Source organism: Cervus elaphus, chromosome X (genome assembly GCF_910594005.1).
Source record: "Cervus elaphus chromosome X, mCerEla1.1, whole genome shotgun sequence".
In the NCBI taxonomy this organism is placed as follows: domain Eukaryota; kingdom Metazoa; phylum Chordata; class Mammalia; order Artiodactyla; family Cervidae; genus Cervus; species Cervus elaphus.
Window position 1 is genome coordinate 59351202 of NC_057848.1, and position 21396 is coordinate 59372597.

The following is a 21396-nucleotide window of genomic DNA, read 5'->3' on the forward strand; positions in this document are numbered from 1 at the left end:
GTGATGTCATGTACGTGTAACAGAGCACAATGACTGCCAGAGCACACACGCAGACTGTCAAAAGCAACTGTGTTTTCCTCGTGTGTGGCCAGCACCAGATGTGAGCTTTAAAAGGGATATGCAGGGCAGAATGGGGAGTGACTGCTTAAGGGTCCTGGGTTTCTTTTTAGGGTAATGAAAACATTCTGGAACAAGACAGCAGTGACAGTTGCACATTTTAAATGTACTAAATGCCACTTATGTAAATTTTACCACAGTAAAAAGAAAGATACTTTAATTACTGGCCTTAAATATAAGTCAGAGCCATCACAGGCAGGAGTAACCAGCACTGAAACAGGTGCAGGGAGAAAACCAGAGTTCAAAATTCACATCTTAATGTTGCATTCGGTGGCACACTGCCAAACCACCACGTGGCTGCAGAGGGGCTGGTGATTCCTATTCATCAAATGTACTGCCTGCCTGTGTTCATAGCTTGGTTGCAAGCTGGTGTCACCTTTATACCACCTTCAGTACATTTTTTGCTATTAAAATATAAAGAAAACTTGCTTTACCTGCAAAGTTTATTGCATAGAGCACACATATGAAGGTTTAACAGTGTTTCAATGTGTAAAATTTGTGCAGAAAAATATCAGAAACACATTTGTTACAATGATTGTCTCTGCCTTTTATATAAAAGAGATTGTGTATATAAAGTTTTAAAATCTAAGGCACCAAGCTCTGATCTATAACAAAGATACAGTACTCTGAATAGCAAAGAACTAGGGAATCAGAAAGAATAACTACTTCCGTTTACTAATTCAAGACTGCTAGCTACAAAGGAAGATGGGCCTGCTTCAAGCTATTTGTGATCCACCAGAAAACTCATTAGCATTAGGACAACTAATCTGAATTCAAGTTTTAGTCAATCATTTAAGCATGATTCAGTGGATTTCAGGAAACATATATCCTGTGTACACGTGTGTGTATACATGTGTGCATGTCCACTGTGTATGTGCTGTGCCTATCTACAGCGGGGACCGAAGAAAAACACTGCCCCTTTACTCACTTGCAGCCAGTGGCTAGAGAAAGGCAAACAAATTTTGGTTCCACATCTCAAGCCTAAGTGTACACTGAATGGCAGGCCTGGAGAACATAAGCAGAAAAAAATTATACACGGTAAACATGTAGAGGAATTGAACATACCCCATCGGACAACAGCCAAATACTGCCTTATGTACACAATAAAAATAACATGTTTTTATAAACCTCAATATGTACTTCCAAAATGAAATGCTGACAAAAGCAGGAAAGATGAAAAAAAAAACTACACCTTCTACGACCGTCAGCATTTGAAGGTACCAGTGTCTGTGCCTAGGACTGGCAGACTATGGCAGAGTTAGAAACAAACATACATTAATGACAAAATGTGATTTACTGTATCTTGCAACTTTCTGTATTTGTATATTAAGAACAATCCAACAAAACTTGTGTGAGGAATCTTGAGACCCTTAAGACTCATTATGTTCTCTATCAGACTGAATGTAAGTTTTTATTGCTAAATTAAAGCAATTGTTGGGGCTTCCCCAGTGGCTCAGCGGTAAAGAATCTGCCTGCTGATGCAGGAGACATGGGTTGGAAAGATCCCCTGAAGAAGGGAATGGTAACCCACGCCAGTAATCTTGCCTGGGAAATCCCATGGACAGAGGAGCCTGGTGGACTACAGTTCATAGGGCTGGAAAGAGTCAGATACAACTTAGCGACTAAACAACAAAAACAAATGTAATTGTTAAATGCAGTAAACATGATCTTAAGATTTCAAATAGGTACTGACAAAAAAAACTTCTTTTGGTATAAGATTCTCTTAGCATTTTATATATGCTTAAGAGTGAACATTTTATAAAGACACACTTGATACACAAATGTGTTGGCAGGAAAATACAAGAATGACAGACAATGGAGATTTTTACAGCAAAATAAAATGACTCTTTACTCAGAACCCTTGCTTATGGGCAAGACCCAAGATGATATGAGCATCTTCTGAGATACGTTAAGATGATTTTTTTTCTGAGAGTCATTTTCTTTGCCGGGTTCATGTAGGAAGCAGAGAAATTTTGAAAGGTGGGCCTGGAGGTCAAAATCCAGAGTGGAGAATGGATTCTCTTCTAGGCTGGATGAGGTTTACATATCTGACCAGAGGGAAAAAGAAAAGAAAGGTTTGTTAGTGAAGATGCTGGTTCCACACCAAGTGATCCTCGCCCCACACTGAGGCCGGCCTGGGACCCTCAGTAGCAGCCCCCCCCCACCCCAAGTTGCTGCCATACTGGAGCTCTTATAAATGCTCCCCAACCTATAAATGGGTTGAAGCTGCCTCTCAATTTCAAACAGAGCTTCTCAAGGAAAGAAAAACCAAGGCCTTTTGGTTTTGGAAACACAAGTTGAGGGACTAATTCCAAAAAATTCACCAACCCTCTGTCCTAAATTGGAGAAGGCAATGGCAATGCACTCCAGTATCCTTGCCTGGAGAATTCCATGTACAGAGGAGCCTGGCGGGGTACAGTCCATGGGGTTGCAAGAGTTGAACATGACTTAGCGACTACACCCCCACCCCCACCACTGCCCTAAATAATCTGTGTGCTGCAGAGCAGCCAGTAGATCAGGAGTGCAGAGGAGTCCACTGTTTGAAATGAACCTACTCTGTATATCTGGCATGAAACGCAGGACTTAACAATTGGTCATGTCATGAATGTTCTCAAAACTAACTTAATGGGGGGCTCTTCAACCTAGTTTTAGACCCACCACTGTCTTCTCCCTCACCTCCAAAGTTACATGGTGCCAAGCCCTGGCACAGATGGAAACAGAGGAGGGTTGAAGGTCAACTTTCAAATGAAGCGGAAATGGGAGAAGGCCTTACCTAATGGAGCAGGCACAGATTCACTTCTGTTTTTGTTGTCTATAGGTGGCTGGTGACTCGAGCAGGATGTCACAGAGCCTCTCGGCTGGTGTTCTGGGCTCTCAGGAGGGAAACTGGATACAGGTTGTTCTGTCTCGCTTGAGAAGTCGATAATTTGGTCACACACCCACTTCTGTACCTCTGAATGTGAACTCTTGGAAGGTCCCATGGTGCTGCTGGTTTCCGCCTTTCCAGTTTTTGCTGCTCGGTTGGTTGGTCTTTTGGTGGAGGATCTGGAAAGACATATTTGGTTACAATCCTGATTATCACCAAACCAAGGCTTTGTCTGACAGAAGCTTTATTATTTTCTTAATACACTAAAACTCAAATTCAGAGGATAATTGTGGTCCACAAAATTGATGATAGAAATAACTGAAGAAGTTTAGAAGAGTTTAACCTTCAAATCAAATTTAGCTAGATCATGATTTATCTGAGCTGTTTGGTCTCTGGGATTTTTAAAAAATATCAGTTTCCCCTTCTGAAATGGTGGTATTTATGGCAGAAATTGTGATGTCACTTTCAAGGTTATGCTATAAAATGGATCCCAGATGTCTTTCCTCAGTGGCAAGTAACACTCTTTCAGGCAATCACCCAACAAGCCATCCTTTCTAAGAATTTGGTCCTGTTCTTCTGACCTTACCTCTGACCCTCACTTTCCCAAATGTACAATGAGGACTTTAATATCATACCCAGAGTTGCAATGGGAATTTAGATAGGTAAAATGTTTGTTACATTGCAGTCACTCAACGTCCCCTTCCTTGATTGTATGAGACAACACTAACCAGTGTGAATAAAAACTCAGAATGGAATCACGTATATCTGGATTGAATTTACGTTCTGCTCTTGAACTGTGGGTTGCTGGGTTGAATAAGGCTCATAATCTCTCCATTTCTCAGTTTTCTTTCATTAAAAAATGATTTTATTTATTTTTTAGATGTGCTGGCTCTCTGTTGCTACACGGGCTTTCTAGTTGTGGTGAGCAAGGGCCACGTCCTAGTAGTTGTGGCAAGTGGGGCTCATTAGTTGTGGCTTCCAGGCTCAACAATTGTGGTGGATGAGCTGAGTCGCTCCATGGCAGGTGGGGTCTTGCCGGATCAAGGACCAAACCCATGTCTCCTGCACTGGCAGGTGGACTCTTCACCACTTAGCCACTAGGGAAGCCCAGGCCTCAGTCTTCGAGTCTGTAAGGATGGGGGTGCCCATCCTTCCTGAGTTTGTTCCTACAATAGAGCGAGTGACATAGTGTTTGGGACAAACTAAGAGTTCAGTCAGTAATCCTGTGCATCATTCTGAGGATGCCAATCATAACCCCTTCCAGGTGTATTCTCATGAACTCACTGAGTGACTCACCTGGTACTCTTTGTCTGATTCAAAGGGTCTTTTACTCTTTTTTGTCTGAAGGTCTTCATGTCAGTATTTAAAAATGCTTTTGTCTCTTCTTTATGGATTTGGCTAGAAGTCACATCTAAAAACTTGCTAGTGTTCCTCACATTTTTAACATGTGTTTTTGGTTTTGGGGATGAATCCATGCCATTTATAGTAGCTAGAGGGAAAAAAAAAACAGCAGCAAGATTAAAATTGGAGTTTCAACAATAAAGACAAGCAAAGTGGAGGCTGTGAGCCTGCCAGTCTGGGCAAGGGACACCTACCTGAAGACAGGTTGTCTGGAGGCAGGACTCTGGGGAGGCAGGGTCAGGGCAAAAGCCCACTGTGCCCTGAAGCACAAAGGTGTGGCCACCTTTAAGGAACGTGCCCTCTCCTCTGCCAGCAAGTAATGATGGCTAGAGGGCAGGACAGCTCCGTGCTTCTTGTCCCTCTTTCTGATGACCCTCTCATTTTAGTCTCACCTCTGACCTTAACCTTTCTCAATGACCTCAGGCCCAGCCTACCCCTCTGCTGCTCCTGCTGCTCTGTTCTAGTGACATTCTGGCCTAACTTCTTTTAGTGCAACCAGCATGTGGCAGCACCACCATCTGCTCATGTCTGGCTCCCCATTGGCTGAGGTTCCTCGAGGCCCCAGTAGCTAGCAGGGTTCCCAATTCATGTGCCTGATACCTGCTAAGGCATAAAGGGTGGACAAATTGTGTTTTCTCAAATGCCATTACTGTGGTTCATACTCACCAGGCAATGAAACTCAACAATGTACCTTAGCGGCATTCATAGAACAACAGGATCCACATTTTCTCTCTGTGAGCCAGGGAGTGGCCTTCTACCTGTGGTCAGTCATGAATGCCACACGGGGTCCTGAACTCCTGAGATGCTAGTAAGCCTCACACTGAGCTGAGAAAGAGCTGCCATCTACAGTCTCTCAGCACAAAACAAAAGAACAGGTGTCACAGCAGCTAATATTTATTGAGAGTTTACTATGTGTCAAGCACCATTCTTAGTACTACGGGACCTCACTGCAATCTCATGCCCACCCCAGGAGAACAATATTAGCTTCCCCTTTTTCAGACAGGAAAACTGAACAGAGAGAGGTTAAGCAACTTTCTCAAAGTCAAACAGCTCACAAGCAGAGGAATTATGGATGAACCTAGACAGTCTAGCTCCTAGATGCTGACGAACAGAACTCAAAAGGCAAGCAAACCTGATGGATGCATGTCATCAAAGGAATCATTGTCACTTTCTGATTCGTCCTCATCATCTGCCTCATCCTCCTCATACGCATCACCACTCAATGTTTCTGCAGCCTACAATGAGAGAAGAAAGTCATGACTGCATCTAACATTCAGTCATCCTGACAGTTATTTCAGAGAAGACATATTTCATGCCTGGATTGATTGCTAACTTTTGTCATTTCAATTAAAAGGTAAAAAAGAAATCTAACCTCTTTAGCCCCAAGAATCTACAGAGGACAGGACAGGTGACCCAAGTTGTGTCTTTCAGCTATGGAAAGACAGCCAAAAATGAAAGACTTCCCTGAATGGTAGCCAAGGGACAACAGCTCTAGGATGGTGTAAAGGCTCTGCCTCCTTGGAGCCCTAAGCCCAGGTGGTGCCATGGCTAAAATGTTCTTGGCTGCTGCTTGAGGCAGGACTTCTCAAGTCAATGTGCTTACTACCTGCTCTCTGAGAGGGTGACTGCCGTCACTTTTCAGAAATGACATTTCTACTCTAAATTTTCATAATGATGTGAATGACCACAACTAGGCAATTTTAAATAGGCAAAATGTCAGTTTTGTAGCTCAGATGGTGAAGAACACAGAATCTGGGGATAAAAAGACCTGTTGTTTAGTTGCTAAGTTGTGTCCGACTCTTTCACAACCCCAGGACTGTAGCCTGCCAGGCTCTTCTGTCCTTGGGATTCTCCAGGTAAGAATACTGGAGTGGGTTGCCATTTCCTCCGGGAGATCTTCCTCACCCAGGGGTTGAACCCATCTCCTGCACTGGTAGGCAGATTCTTTACCAGTGAGCCACCACGGAAGCCCCACTAAAGATCTGAGAAGCATGCAAACCATCAAAAGACAAGATGTTGGGGGGAGGGATAAACAAATACTTATGAGAGACCCTGAAAGCACTAACCATAAAAGAAAAAACAATGCTAAATTTCAGTTCATTAAAATAAGCTTCAGTTCATCAAAGGACATTATGAGAGTGTGAGGCAAACTACAGCCTGGGGGCTGATACCTCCAATACAGATATCCAAGGGGCTCAGAAGCAGAACTTGTAAACTCTCCCACAGATCAGTAGGAAAAATGCAGGTGACTGAATAGAAACAGGGGCAAAGGACTTGAAAAGACACTTCACCAAAGTGAATCTCCAAATGGCCAATAAGGGACTCAACTCCATTAGTCATCCAAAAATATTGATAAATTCCATGGTGTGAAAAATCAAGAACATCTATGTAGTAGCAAACAGCAATAAGAAAAGATAAGCCACAAACTGAGAGAAGGGATCTGCAACACTTACAAGCAAGAAAGGAGAAGTATCTATAACATTTAAAGAACTACCAATGAGTAAGAAAAAGATAAGTCAGCCAGAAAGTTTTGGGCAAAAGACTAAACAAGCATTCCACAGAAGAAAAAACATGAAAGCTAACTAAAGATGGGAAAACAAGCTCAACCTTTTTAATAATCAGGGAAATGTGAAATGTTATTTCATTAGCACCAGAGACTGACAAAAATTTAAAAGTTGGCAAGAATGTAAAACAACAGAATTCTTATACACTGCTGATAGGAGCACACAGACTACCTTTGAGGCATTTGAATCTGGCTTTCTCGTCCGCTTCATAATTTCCTCAATTCTCTATTTTTTTAAAAAAATAAAATTCAAACATGAAAACAGATTAAAAACAAAACACTGGTCCTGAAGAAGTTGATTATTTCTGTGTTCCAGAAGCAGACAATACTGCTGTCTGTGCCAAAGTCAATGCAAGATGCTGGGCCAGCAGCTGGGTGGGCACTTTCCTCCAAGCCCAGTTTCACGGTCGGTCATCTAGAAAATACTCTGAATGGTGACAAGGTGTACTTGTTACCCTAACGCAGAAATCCAAATGACTTCTCACTCCTGATTTTGCCAACGTGGAAATTTATTACTAGACTAAGCACGTATTATTGCAAACCAATCAGAACTTGTGAACATGATTTTTGTCTAAACAGACCATGAGTGAAGCTGATGTTAATGAAAAGAATGCATCTCAACAATACAATGCTGTCACAGGTTTTGTTACTAGAAGGAGCACACACAGGAAGGCTAAGAGTTCCCCTCTTCCCAGAAGGTAAGGAGAGCTGTAGCTCTCTGGGCTCCTCAAGGTGACTGATCTCCTGACAGAAAGGCTGGGAAGTCCCTTAGCCTGGTCTGGGGTCTTCCTTGCTCCCAGATAAGACACGTGGGTTGCACAAATTGCAGTGCAGTCCAACCTTACAAAGAGCCTGCACCTTGGCCTCTCTGATTAGCCTCCACCTTCTGCTTCTTAAAGTTCAGTTGCTGCAATTTCCAGCCCAGTTTAGAAAAAACTCAAACTTCTACCAACCCCTACCATGACACAAGGGGTTCGGTTCAAAGGAGCTTTGTTCCCAGCGGTTTGCTATAGAGAGACATCCCTCTGATAGTCATCAGTGGTCCACAAGGAAGAGCTACGGTTATTAAAAGGAGCCCATTCTAGGGAGTAGGAGTCAGATCCTAAGATGAGAGAGTACAGAGGAAAAACAACCCCAGCTAGCATATCACTTGTCATTGTTAAAAACATAGTTTGGAATCATGTACCCAACATTGTTTTAAACAAAGAATCAAATCCCCCCAACAGAGAGGAGGCATACCTTTTTTCTTTCTAATCTCTCCTGCAGATTTTGTAACATAATCCTCTCACGCTCCTTCTTGCGTTTGTCAGCCTCCTCCTGAGCTTTTATTTTGGCATCGCTTTTCTAGGAAATTTGTATAAAAATATCACTGACTCTCAATATATCTGAATGACAACAGTGCAACAGTAAGACGTTATCCAAAATAAAATGTAACCTTTGGATTCAGAGTACTCATATATACAACATTCATGGATCATCAGTTTTCAGTGTTAGCAAAAATGTACAGAACTAGGCTAACTCTTATGGCTAGGGATTTAGAAGGCACGTTAATCCCCTTCAGGACCTCAAGGTTGTCAGACCACTATCATTTTGAAATATGTGACAGTGTAGTCTTCCACTGACACAGATACCAGGAGCCAAGTCTTACACTTCAAAAGCACCAAGAGGATTCTTATAGATACTTTCTCAAGGAATGCAAATGCATAGTCATTTATGAAACACATAACTGATTTTGATAAATGATACACCAAAACTTTTATATAAATTAGGCTATAATAATAATTTAAACTGAATATTGTCTGAGCTCAGTTTTGGGATTTATTTACTAGGTGATTTAAACTTACACTAGTGAGACATTCTAATTGGTGAATTTGTTGAGGCATTCATAATTTTCAACTGATCTGTTAGGGGGGTGGCGCAGCTATGTCACCACAGAATGCAGGATTGGGAAAATTCACACAGGATGTTTAATCTTTGTGAGCAATTTGGATTTCTTGAAGCCAACCTGTAATATTATTTATGTAGATAAACTAGAGGAATGCTAATCTGTAATTTGCTGCTTTCTGCTTTTGTTTCACTTGGAAAACATTCTAGGATTCTGCTAGTGGTAATGGAGGACTGACAGAAACACTGGGTAAAAGCTAGACGGTAAAGTAAAAATGCAACCAGAGCATGCAGCATCTGGTCATTTTCTTTCTTGGATAAACAGACTTTTGCTTTGGGTTTCGACTGAATTTTACAATCTGGTTCTCAAGGAGAGCCAGCAAACCTGGAGTTCTACTTTTTGGTCTTCTTGTTCCTGACTTTCTCTCTTCTTCATCTCCTTTGGTTGTTGCCCATCTCCAAATTTTGAAAACTTGTCTTCTTGACCTTCATCCACTTTCTTTGCTACATCTTTCATTTTCCTGATGAAAATGAAATTAAATAATAATTCTTTTTATGTGCAGTTTTATAGTGAAGCTGCTTATGTATAGTAATACAATTTATATTTACACCAGATTCCCTACATTTTCTGTGTTGTTATTCCACAGGATGTGCATAATTTCACCTACTTAAATAGAGGGAACTAGCCCTCGGGAGAAGAAAAAGATTTTTATCAAGTAGTGGGCTACTTTGCATCTTAAAACACAAATGTGCACATACACACACACACACATAATCACTCCTCCTTAACTGCGCTAGATGTATGCTCACACCTGATCTCACATGGGGGTGTGACAGAAGGAATGTACAGAAGGGTCTGGTGGTGCTCAGAGGAGAAAAGTCCAATCAAAATGACTGGTATTCAGGGCTTTTAAAATGTGAAACTAGCTCTGTTTACAAGAACTAATAAATAATATTCTTCAAGTTATAGGGTTTTCTGCTATTCAAAATGTCTTACTCTCCCCCCAAAACCCATATAAGATACATGGAAACGATATGAAAGTGATTCAAGAACAATAGTTAAAAACAACATCAGTTATTATTCTTTGCAGGTCGTGGACAGAGGTTTACATTACAGGGTCCCAAATCAAATGGGCCTCCAGATCAAAGATCAAGAAACCTTTAGACTGAAGTAGCCCACAACTGTATATGACATTTGCAGCCCACAGATCATTGGAAACCCAGTAACACATAAGGAAGTATCCTTTTCAGGTTTACAAATTTTGGGGGGTAACTTTTTCATTTCAAACTTACAAAAAAGTTTCAAGCAAAGTTGCTTTACCAGTTACTATCTCTATGTGTGTGTGTATATTATTTTTATGAACTGTTTAAGGACTGAATTCTGAACTGAAAAAAATTATACAAAGAATGTCACTGGTAGAAGGACACATCAAAAGGTAAACTGCTTGTGATTATGGATGACTTTGTTTGTGTTTTTTAGTTTCCTATTACACATACATGTTAACTTTTAAGAAAGAACTGTCATTTTAAAAACCTTTAAAAAGAAGACTGTCACTAGGACAAATGGCAAATTGAATTGTATGTTGACCCTGGATTAGAAAATAAAATAATAAATTTTCTGATTTTAGTTATGAATACCCTGGTTACATCAGAGAATGCTTTTCTTCTTAGGAAGTATACAGGGAAGTATTTAGGAGGGAAGGGTCATGATGTATGCAACTTATTCATAAACAGGTTTACAAATTCTAAACTTATAAAGGACTTTTGAAATAAAGAAAGGGACTGACACCAGTGAATGCCAACGGAAACAGTCTTGTGTGATTACTCAGGTGCTACTGCTGAGTGCTAGGCCCTTGACGTGAGTACAGATCTCTTTATGCATCTTCACAGCGCACCTCAAGAGCACATGACACGTGGAGACTAAAGAGGAACATACACTCATCTACACTAGCGTCCTGTCTGCTTGAAATATTTACCACGTTTGTTTAGAAGACAACGAGTCATTTCTGATTCACACTGAAGAAAAAGTCAGTTACTCTTTGAGAATTTATATACATCTAACTTAAAGTATGACTTTCAGAATCTGGGTCCCAACCAAGATTTACTGTATAGAAAGGATGATTCTGTGCCAACCTTTGTTCCATCTCTTTTTGTAGTCTTTCTTCTTTCTCTTTTTGCTCACGAGCAAGGCGTCGTTTTTCTGCCAAAATCTTTGTTGCCTCCTCAGCATTCTTAGGTCCTGGTGTGCCTTTATTACCAGATTCTAGTTTAAATTAACATGCAAAACAGTTAAGTTTAGGGAACTTACTGCCTCTATGTCCAACAAAGAGGTGCAAAACAATGTGCAATGTTAAAAAAAAAAACAACACTATGTCCATGATAGAAAATGTATAAATAAACTATAAGTAATTTAAGTAACAGCTTTTGTTCAAAAGCCCAATTCCTATGCCCTCATGGCCACCCCAAGCCACCAACAACAGAAGCACCATTTTGTTAACTTTTTAACAACTACTTGTCCCCAAAAGAAATAATGTGTTCCTGCTTTGGTTTAGCTGTTTTGAGATACCTGACTAAATTGCCTCTATCGAAAAAAAAGATTAAGATATACTGAATATGGAGGAAGATAAGCTTATACTCAGTCCAAATGAGGTATAAATCTTTTCTCTTCTTTTTTGGCCATGGCGCACAGCTTGGGGGATCTTAGTTCCCCAACCAGGGAATGAACCCAGCATGAAAGCGCCGAGTCTTTAACCACTGGACTGCCAGGGAATTCCCTGAAGTGTACAAATCTCAAGTCAATTAAACAAAAATATATCCAGCATACATTCTGAAAATTCTGCATCACTTTTATTAAATAAATATTATTTCACTGAGTGTTGATAACAGTATGTTAATATATTTGGTTGATTATAAAGTGGCTAACTGTGGATAACCAAAGAAACCAAGACTATCAGTAAAATAAGGTGACCACATGGAGGCATAGTATTTTAGTTCATGTGGCAAATTTGTAAATAAACTACATATGAAAATGAGGATTTTAAGAAATCAGGAATATATAATTCGTAATAAAAAGACTGTTTCTGTTACAAAGAATTCACTGTGGAATTCCTTCAAAAAGCAAAATTCATGAGTGTATTTAAAATTAAATAATGCAGGTGGATCATAGAAAAAGCAAGGGAATTACAGAAAAATACCTACTTCTGCTTCATTGACCATGCTAAAGCCTTTGATTGTCTGGATCACAACAAACTGTGGAAAATTCTTGTAAATCAATTATATTTCAATTTTTAAAAACCCAGAAATAGACTCTCAGACACAGAAAACAAACTTATGGTTACCAAAAGGGAAGGCAGGGGGGAAGGGATAAATTAGGAGTTTGGGATTAGCAGATATACCCTACTATATACAAAATAAACAGTAAGGTCCTACTTCACTGTTTGCTTTCACTGCTGGGTTCACTCCCTGGTTGGGGAACTAAGATCCCCCAAGCTGTGCAGCATGGCCAAAAAAGAAAAATAAAAGATTTATACCTCATTTGGACTGAGCACAAGCACAGGGAATTATATTTAGTATCTTATGATAACCTATAATGGAAAAGAACATGAAAAAGAATATCTATCTATATATGTGTATCTGAATCACTTTGCTGTTCACCATAAAGTAACACAAAATTTTAAATCAACTATACTTCAATTTAAAAAAAAGAATGCATGTGATAGTCAAAAAACCAGTATGATGTTTTTTGGAACCCACGCACTGACCTGACACATGTTACGTCCTATGTATGGAAACTACCCTCCAGCTCCTGATGGAAACCTGCTCAGCCACAAATGACTGCATGTGCTCTCTTCCAAGGATGGAAAATACTGAAGGGCCATCCACTATCAGAGCTGGAAGGAACTGCAGGGACCATCTACACCATGGCATTCATCCAACCCATCTGTACACACTAAACATCAGTTCCAAAAATAGGACTAAGTAAGAAGTTGAGGCAAGAAAAAACAAGCATTGTGCCAGTGTGACTGGTGCAATGCTCTTTATTTTAAAGAAAATTTGCTTCCTATAGTTCTCTGAACTGGGGAATAAAATGACAATGACAGTTCCCAAACTACCTTGAGATTTTCTGGTTGCTGAAATGAACTTGTCAGTGAAGGAACTCACCTTCACAGATCATATCCTTTTGGCTTGCAGTCTCAGAGTTGTTAACGGTGTTAGAACCGGCTTTGCTTTTCATTCCCATAGTACCTAATGCATTTTGTGCAAATGCGGTACGCTGCACAGGAGTTACTTTATAGGAAAAACAAAACTGTGTCGATTGTTTTGACGTGCCAGGTGAAGGTGACGGGGGGCAATTCTTTTGAATTTGCCTGCTGGGAAAAAGTAGCAGTTAATGAAAGAAGTCTGGTATGATTTTATAATATATATGTGCTGATTCTTACTGTACCATTTCACACACTATAATGTCTTGACATTATATGATATGATATTTTATAATAGAGAAAGGTAAATCCATTTTTAAAGGCTTTTCCCTTTATATTTTCATTACCATGCATACTACATTATTTATGAAACACTGATGCGAGGTTTACCCTGGTAAAACATGTATCAGGAACAGGTGCAAATAAGCTACTTACCTAGTACTGATGGGAGATGGTGGACGCCACCTTCTTGTAGGAGATGACGACCATCTATAACACGGTATCTGCGATGGTGGTATGCGCTTCTTGGTAATAGGGTTTGAGGGCTGTTCGTCCATTTCTGATTTCTGAACAAATTAATACAATCATACAAAAAAATTACTAGTATTACCTTTTGTGGCTACCTTTCCAAAAGAAAAAATTCTGAACAAAATGCTCCTAAAATCCCAATTTTCTTTTCATGCATGAGGCTTAGGTACAGACATTCATTCTTCCAGACTAACATTTTATATTATACAATTCAAACAGGTCATAGAAATAATTTAGAAGAATTCTTTTACTTCAAAACTTAATTTTATTTTTAAATCCTAATTGAGCTCTGTGATAGTTCTCAAAAACATTCCTTCAGAGTTTAGAAACATAATTCATATAAACCGCTATATTCTGTCCCTTCTATTAAAAATTATCTATTATTCCAGCTTTGGGGGGAAACACTGGGACAATGAGCAGCAGATAATTTTAAATCATTAAAGTGAATATATTTTATCATAGAACGCTATATGTTGTGAAATCTGACCCATTATCATCTATACAACAAAAAATACAGATTTTAATAGAAAATCTGTCAATGAAAGGCACTTGACAAACCTATGGAGAATCTTTCACTTTACCTTGGAAGATATTTCCACGGTCACCTCAGGGGAGGTCTCCAGGGACACCTCCACACTTGCCTCAGAAGGCCCTTTCGTGCTATCCTTGGAGAGCACCTCCACACTCTCCTCTGGGAGTGCAGCCATGCTTATCTCTGAGAATGCTTCTACACTCTCCTCGGGGGATGTTTCCACACTCTCCTCAGGGAGTGTTTCCATGCTCGCCTCGGGAGATATGTCCACACTAGCCTCAGATGATGCTTCCGTGCTCACCTCCTGGGATGAGTCCATGCTCACTTCAGGAGATGGGTTCACACTCACATCTGTGGATGAGTCCATGCTCACCTCTGGGGATGGATCCACATGCGCTTCAAGGGATAGGTCCTCACTTGTCTCAGGTGATGTTTCCACATTCACAGAGGGTCCTTCCATGTTCACTTCTGGTAGTACTTCCACGCTCACCTTGGGGGGTGCTTCCATGCTCACCTCCGCGAGTGCTTCCACATTCACCACAGGGTGTTCTTTCATGCTCTCCTCCAGGAGTGCTTCCACATTCACCTCAGAGTGTTCTTTCATGCTCGCCTCCAGGAGTGTTTCCACACTCACCTTGGGGTGTTCTTTCACGCTCTCCTCTGCGAGTGCTTCCACATTCACCGCAGGGTGTTCTTTCATGCTCTCCTCCGGGAGTGCTTCCATGTTCACCTCAGAATGTTCTTTCATGCTCGCCTCCAGAAGTGTTTCCACACTCACCTTGGGGTGTTCTTTCACGCTCTCCTCTGCGAGTGCTTCCACATTCACCGCAGGGTGTTCTTTCATGCTCTCCTCCAGGAGTGCTTCCACGTTCACCTCAGAGTGTTCTTTCATGCTCGCCTCCAGGAGTGTTTCCACACTCACCTTGGGGTGTTCTTTCATGCTCTCCTCCATGAGTGCTTTCACATTCACCGCAGGGTGTTCTTTCATGCTCTCCTCCGGGAGTGCTTCCACGTTCACCTCAGAGTGTTCTTTCATGCTCGCCTCCAGGAGTGTTTCCACACTCACCTTGGGGTGTTCTTTCAGGCTCTCCTCCGTGAGTGCTTCCACATTCACCGTAGGGTGTTCTTTCATGCTCACCTCCAGGAGTGTTTCCACACTCACCTTGGGGTGTTCTTTCATGCTCTCCTCTGGGAATGCTTCCACGCTCACTACAGGGGGTGCTTCCATGTTCACCTGGAGGGATTCATCCAAGCTTGCCTTGGTGAGTGCTTCAACGCTCACCTCAGGGGGCACTTCCACACTCGCCTTGTGAGCCACTCCCACACTAGCCTTGGAAGGTATTTCTACTTTCTCCTGGAAAGGCATCACTGCTGTTGACTTGCGAGGCACTATGGGACTCTTCAATTCATCACTGCTAAGCCTAAGCAGGGGCATGTTTACATACTGGATTATATTGTGGATGCCTGTGGATAAATGAGAACAGAGAGTGAAATTCCACACAGGGAGAAATTTGACAAGATGAAACTGTACCATTAGCAGTAGAAAAACAAAAACAGAGTCGTTTATTAGGAAATCACAGGGATGACACACCATACAGAAATGTTTAGTGAAATGGATCATAGACACAAGACAGAAACAGAAATATCTCAAAGTTGGTACTTCAGAGGCACCACCACTGAGAGAGAGGCATTGTGAAAGCAACAGAGCTCTCTAGATGAAAATAAGATACTTCCCCAAAGCTGATGTCTGCAATAAGCATTTCTATTTTAATCACACTAAAGTTCAGAATGATTTTCACAGACAATTACAAAACCTTGGACACTTATAAAAAGTAATCTAAACAAAGTCACCAGGGTCAGGGATTTTGCCATTACAGGTGATTACATAATACACTCAATCTATATATGATTGTTTTAAAATAAGAGTATAAACAAGAGCATTTTCTCACCCATACTAAAAACTGTAGTAAGACAGTAATCAGAATTGGAGGAGGAAATAGCAACCCACTCCAGTATTCTTGCCTGGAAAATTCCATGGACAGAGGAGCCCCGTGGGCTACAGTCTATGGGTCGCAAAGGGTCAGACATGACTGAGCGACTAACACACAGTAATCAGAATGGGCTGGATCTGCAAGGTCTCTTCCAGTTTTAACAATCTAAATATTTTTAGCCTAAGAAATGGAAAAAATAACTGGTACTAGTTAGATACCAATGTTGGGAACTAGGCTGGTGGAAGTATGGACTGGCACATGATCTATGGGAACCATTTTGACAATAGTGTATCAAAAGCCACTCTGAAAAGTACATACTTTTTGTTCTAGCAATTTCACTTTTAGGTTATCCTTAAAAGAAAATTAAATTAAAAACAGTATGTATGTGGTTACTTGATACAGCATTGTTTATAATACTGAGACAACTGAAAATATAATCTAAATAGTCAACACAAAATTTGGACTATACTAAGGCAGTCATTAAGAGTAATAATATGCAATTTTTGGACAAAGAAAATGGTATATTTTGAGTCTACACAAAAGCAGGTTATGATTGCAATTTATTAAAAATATGTAAACGCAAATATTCAGTTATCAGTTAGTATTGGGATAATAGGAAATTACATTAAATTTTTTTACACTAAATATTTATCAGTTTAAATATTTATTACTTGAAAATAAACTTTCTTGAAGAAGGAAATGGCAACCCACTCCAGTAATCTTGCCTGGAAAAGTCCATGGACAGAGGAGCCTGGTGGGCTGCAGTCCATGGGGTTACATGACTGAGCACGTGTGCACGAGGGTGGAGGGAGATGGGTTGGTAGCAATAAAGTGGTAGAACTAAAAAAAAAATAAAATAAAATAAACTTTCTTTTTGTGGGCCTCACCATGCATCTTGTGGGATCTTGGTTCCCTGACCATGGATTGAACACAGAGCCTGGGCAGTGAGAGTGCAGTATCCCAACCACTGGACTGCCAGGGAAGTCCCTAAACATTTTTAAAAAGGTATTTGATATAATAGTGGGAGACTTTAACTCATAACTATGGATAGATCCCCACTCATAATTATGGATAGATCAACTAAACAGAAAATTAACAAGGAAACACAAACTTTAAATGACACAATGGACCAGCTAGACCTAATTGATATCTATAGGACATTTCACCCCAAAACAATCAATTTCACCTTTTTCTCAAGTGCACACGGAACCTCCTCCAGAATAGATCACATCCTGGGCCATAACTCTAGCCTTGGTAAATTCAAAAAAACTGAAATCATTCCAGTCATCTTTTCTGATCACAATGCAGTAAGATTAGATCTCAATTACAGGAAAAAAAACTATTAAAAATTCAAACATATGGAGGCTAAATAACACGCTTCTGAATAACCAACAAATCATTAAAAAAAAAAGAAATCAAAATATGCATAGAAACAAATGAAAATGAAAACACCACAACCCAAAACCTATGGGACACTGTAAAAGCAGTGCTAAGGGGAAGATTCATAGCATTACAGTCTTACCTCAAGAAACAAGAAAAAAGTCAAATAAATAACCTTACTCTACACCTAAAGCAACTAGAGAAGGAAGAAATGAAGAACCCCAGGGTTAGTAGAAGGAAAGAAATCTTAAAAATTAAGGCAGAAATAAATGCAAAAGAAACAAGAGACCATAGCAAAAATCAACAAAGCTAAAAGCTGGTTTTTTGAAAAGATAAACAAAATTGACAAACCGTTAGCAAGACTCATTAAGAAACAAAGGGAGAAGAACCAAATTAACAAAATTAGAAATGAAAATGGAGAGATCACAACAGACAGCACTGAAATACAAAGGATCATAAGAGAATACTACCAGCAGCTCTGTGCCAATAAAATGGACAACTTGGATGAAATGGACAAATTCTTAGAAAAGTATAACTTTCCAAAACTGAACCAGGAAGAAATAGAAGACCTTAACAGACCCATCACAAGCAAGGAAATCGAAACTGTCATCAGAAATCTTCCAGCAAACAAAAGCCCAGGACCAGATGGCCTCACAGCTGAATTCTACCAAAAATTTAGAGAAGAGCTAACACCTATCTTACTCAAACTCTTCCAGAAAACTGCAGAAGGTAAACTTCCAAACTCATTCTATGAGGCCACCATCACCCTAATTCCAAAACCAGACAAAGATGCCACAAAAAAAGAAAACTACAGGCCAATATCACTGATGAACATAGTTTAAAAAATCCTTAACAAAATTCTAGCAAACAGAATCCAACAACATATTAAAAAGATCATACATCATGACCAAGTGGGCTTTATCCCATGAATGCAAGGATTCTTTAATATCCACAAATCAATCAATGTAATACACCACTTAACAAATTGAAAGACAAAAACCATATGATTATCTCAATAGATGCAGAGAAAGCCTTTGACAAAATTCAACATCCATTTATGATAAAAACTCTCCAGAAAGCAGGAATAGAAGGAACATACCTCAACATAATAAAAGCTATATATGACAAACCCACAGCAAACATTGTCCTCAATGGTGAAAAATTGAAAGCATTTCCCCTAAAATCAGGAACAAGACAAGGGTGCCCACTCTCACCACTACTATTCAACATAGTTTTGGAGATTTTGGCTATAGCAATCAGAGCAGAAAAAGAAATAAAAGGAATCCAGATAGGAAAAGAAGAAGTGAAACTCTCACTGTTTGCAGATGACATGATCCTCTACATAGAAAACCCTAAAGACTCTACCAGAAAATTACTACAGCTAATCAATGAATATAGTAAAGTTGCAGGATATAAAATTAACACAGAAATCCCTTGCATTCCTATACACTAACAATGAGAAAACAGAAAGCGAAATTAAGGAAACAATACCATTCACCATTGCAACAAAAAGAATAAAATACTTAGGAGTATATCTACCTAAAGAAACAAGACCTATATGTAGAAAACTATAAAACACTGATGAAAGAAATCAAAGAGGACACAAATAGATGGAGAAATATACCGTGTTCATGGATTGGAAAACTCAATATTGTGAAAATGAGTATACTACCCAAAGCAATCTATAGATTCAATGCAATCCCTATCAAGCTACCAACGGTATTTTTCACAGAACTAGACCAAAGAATTTCACAATTTGTATGGAAATACAAAAAACCTCGAATAGCCAAAGTAATCTTGAGAAAGAAGAATGGAACTGGAGGAATCAACCTGCCTGACTTCAGGCTCTACTACAAAGCCACAGTCATCAAGACAGTATGGGACTGGCACAAAGACAGAAATATAGATCAATGGAACAGAATAGAAAGCCCAGAGATAAATCCACATACCTATGGACACCTTATCTTTGACAAAGGAGGCAAGAATATACAATAGAAAAAAGACAACCTCTTTAACAAGTGGTGCTGGGAAAACTGGTCAACCACTTGTAAAAGAATGAACCTAGAACACTTTCTAACACCAGACACAAAAATAAACTTAAAATGGATTAAAGATCTAAATGTAAGACCAGAAACTATAAAACTCCTAGGGGAGAACATAGGCTAAACACTCTCCGACATAAATCACAGCAAGATCCTCTATGACCCACCTCCCAGAATATTGGAAATAAAAGCAAAAATAAATAAATGGGACCTAATTAAACTTAAAGGCTTTTGCACAACAAAGGAAACTATAAGTAAGGTGAAAAGACAGCCTTCAGCATGGGAGAAAATAATAGCAAATGAAAAAAAAAATAATAGCAAACGAAGAAACAGACAAAGGATTAATCTCAAAAATATACAAGCAACTCCTGCAGCTCAATTCCAGAAAAATAAATGACCCAATCAAAAAATGGGCCGAAGATCTAAACAGACATTTCTCCAAAGAAGACATACAGATGGCTAACAAACACATGAAAAGATGCTCAACATCACTCATTATCAGAGAAATGCAAATCAAAACCTCAATGAGGTACCATTACACGCCAGTCAGAATGGCTGCTATCCAAAAGTCTACAAGCAATAAATGCTGGAGAGGCTGTGGAGAAAAGGGAACCCTCTTACACTGTTGGTGGGAATACAAACTAGTACAGCCACTATGGAGAACAGTGTGGAGATTCCTTAAAAAACTGGAAATAGAACTGCCATATGACCCAGCAATCCCACTGCTGGGCATACACACCGAGGAAACCAGATCTGAAAGAGACATGTGTACCCCAATGTTCATTGCAGCACTGTTCATAATAGCCAGGACATGGAGGCAAACTAGATGACCATCAGCAGACGAATGGATAAGAAAGCTGTGGTACATATACACAATGGAATATTACTCAGCCATTAAAAGAATACATTTGAATCAGTTCTAATGAGGTGGATAAAACTGGAGCCCATTATACAGAGTGACGTAAGCCAGAAAGATAAACACCAATATAGTATACTAACGCATATATATGGAATTTAGAAAGATGGCAATGATAACCCTATATGCAAGACAGAAAAAGAGACACAGATGTATAGAACAGACTTTTGGACTCTATGGGAGAAGGCGAGGGTGGGATGATCTGAGAGAACAGCATCAAAACATGTATATTATCAAGTGTGAAACAGATCGCCAGTCCAAGCTGGATGCATGAGACAAGTGCTCGGGGCTGGTGCACTGGGATGACCCAGAGGGATGGGATGGGGAGGGAGGTGGGAGGGGGGTTCAGGATGGGGAACACATGTAAATCCATGGCTGATTCATGTCAATGTATGGCAAAAACCACTACAATACTGTAATTAGCCTCCTACAAATAAAAATTGGGACAAATAAATAAATAAATAAAAAGGTATTTGATAATGGCTTTTTTAAGACTTGGTAAATATACCAAAAAACTCAGCTATTTTTCATTTCCTCACTTTTGGCAGAGAAAGCATTTTACTTACATACCTGTATGTGCCTAATCACTTATTTAACACTGACAGTTTGTGCTACAGAAAATAAAAGTAGAATAACTAGATTTCTAATAGCTAAAGAAATTTAAAACAAACCATTGAGATTTTTGATGAGAGTAACTTATTTTAAAAAGTAATTAGAATTCTAATTAGAAAAGGCAGAGGAACCAGAGATCAAATTGCCAACACTCAATGGATCACAGAAAAAGCAAGAGAATTCCAGCAAAACCATCTACTTCTGCTTCAGTGACTACACTAAAACCTTTGACTGTGTGGATCACAACAAACTATGGAAAACTCTTAAAGAGATGGGAATACCAGACTACCTTACCTGTCTCCTGAGAAACCTGTATGCAGGTCAAGAATCAACAGTTAGAACCAGACATGGAACAACGGACTGGT

The 21396-nt window shown here is 39.7% G+C and overlaps 1 protein-coding gene across 8 annotated transcripts in view; it reads right to left on the reverse strand.

Moving 5' to 3' along the window:
• Positions 1-1939: 1939 nt before the first annotated feature.
• MAP7D3 (MAP7 domain containing 3) overlaps positions 1940-21396 on the reverse strand; it is a 50076-nt gene continuing 30619 nt past the window's right edge. For 2 of the 8 annotated variants that reach the window (XM_043897249.1, XM_043897245.1), the window contains exons 8-18: positions 14140-15554; positions 13466-13596; positions 12993-13201; positions 10965-11094; positions 9217-9352; positions 8187-8291; positions 7120-7173; positions 5517-5619; positions 4280-4472; positions 2891-3162; positions 1940-2165 (exon numbers count right to left, since the gene is read on the reverse strand). In XM_043897249.1, the coding sequence (XP_043753184.1) occupies positions 2158-2165; positions 2891-3162; positions 4280-4472; positions 5517-5619; positions 7120-7173; positions 8187-8291; positions 9217-9352; positions 10965-11094; positions 12993-13201; positions 13466-13596; positions 14140-15554 (2756 nt within the window). In that variant the 3' untranslated portion in view covers positions 1940-2157. Of the gene's footprint in view, positions 2166-2890; positions 3163-4279; positions 4473-5516; positions 5620-7119; positions 7176-8186; positions 8292-9216; positions 9353-10964; positions 11095-12992; positions 13202-13465; positions 13597-14139; positions 15555-21396 lie in introns of those variants that run through there. The other 6 variants (XM_043897251.1, XM_043897252.1, XM_043897246.1 and 3 more) reach the window with 6 other exon arrangements.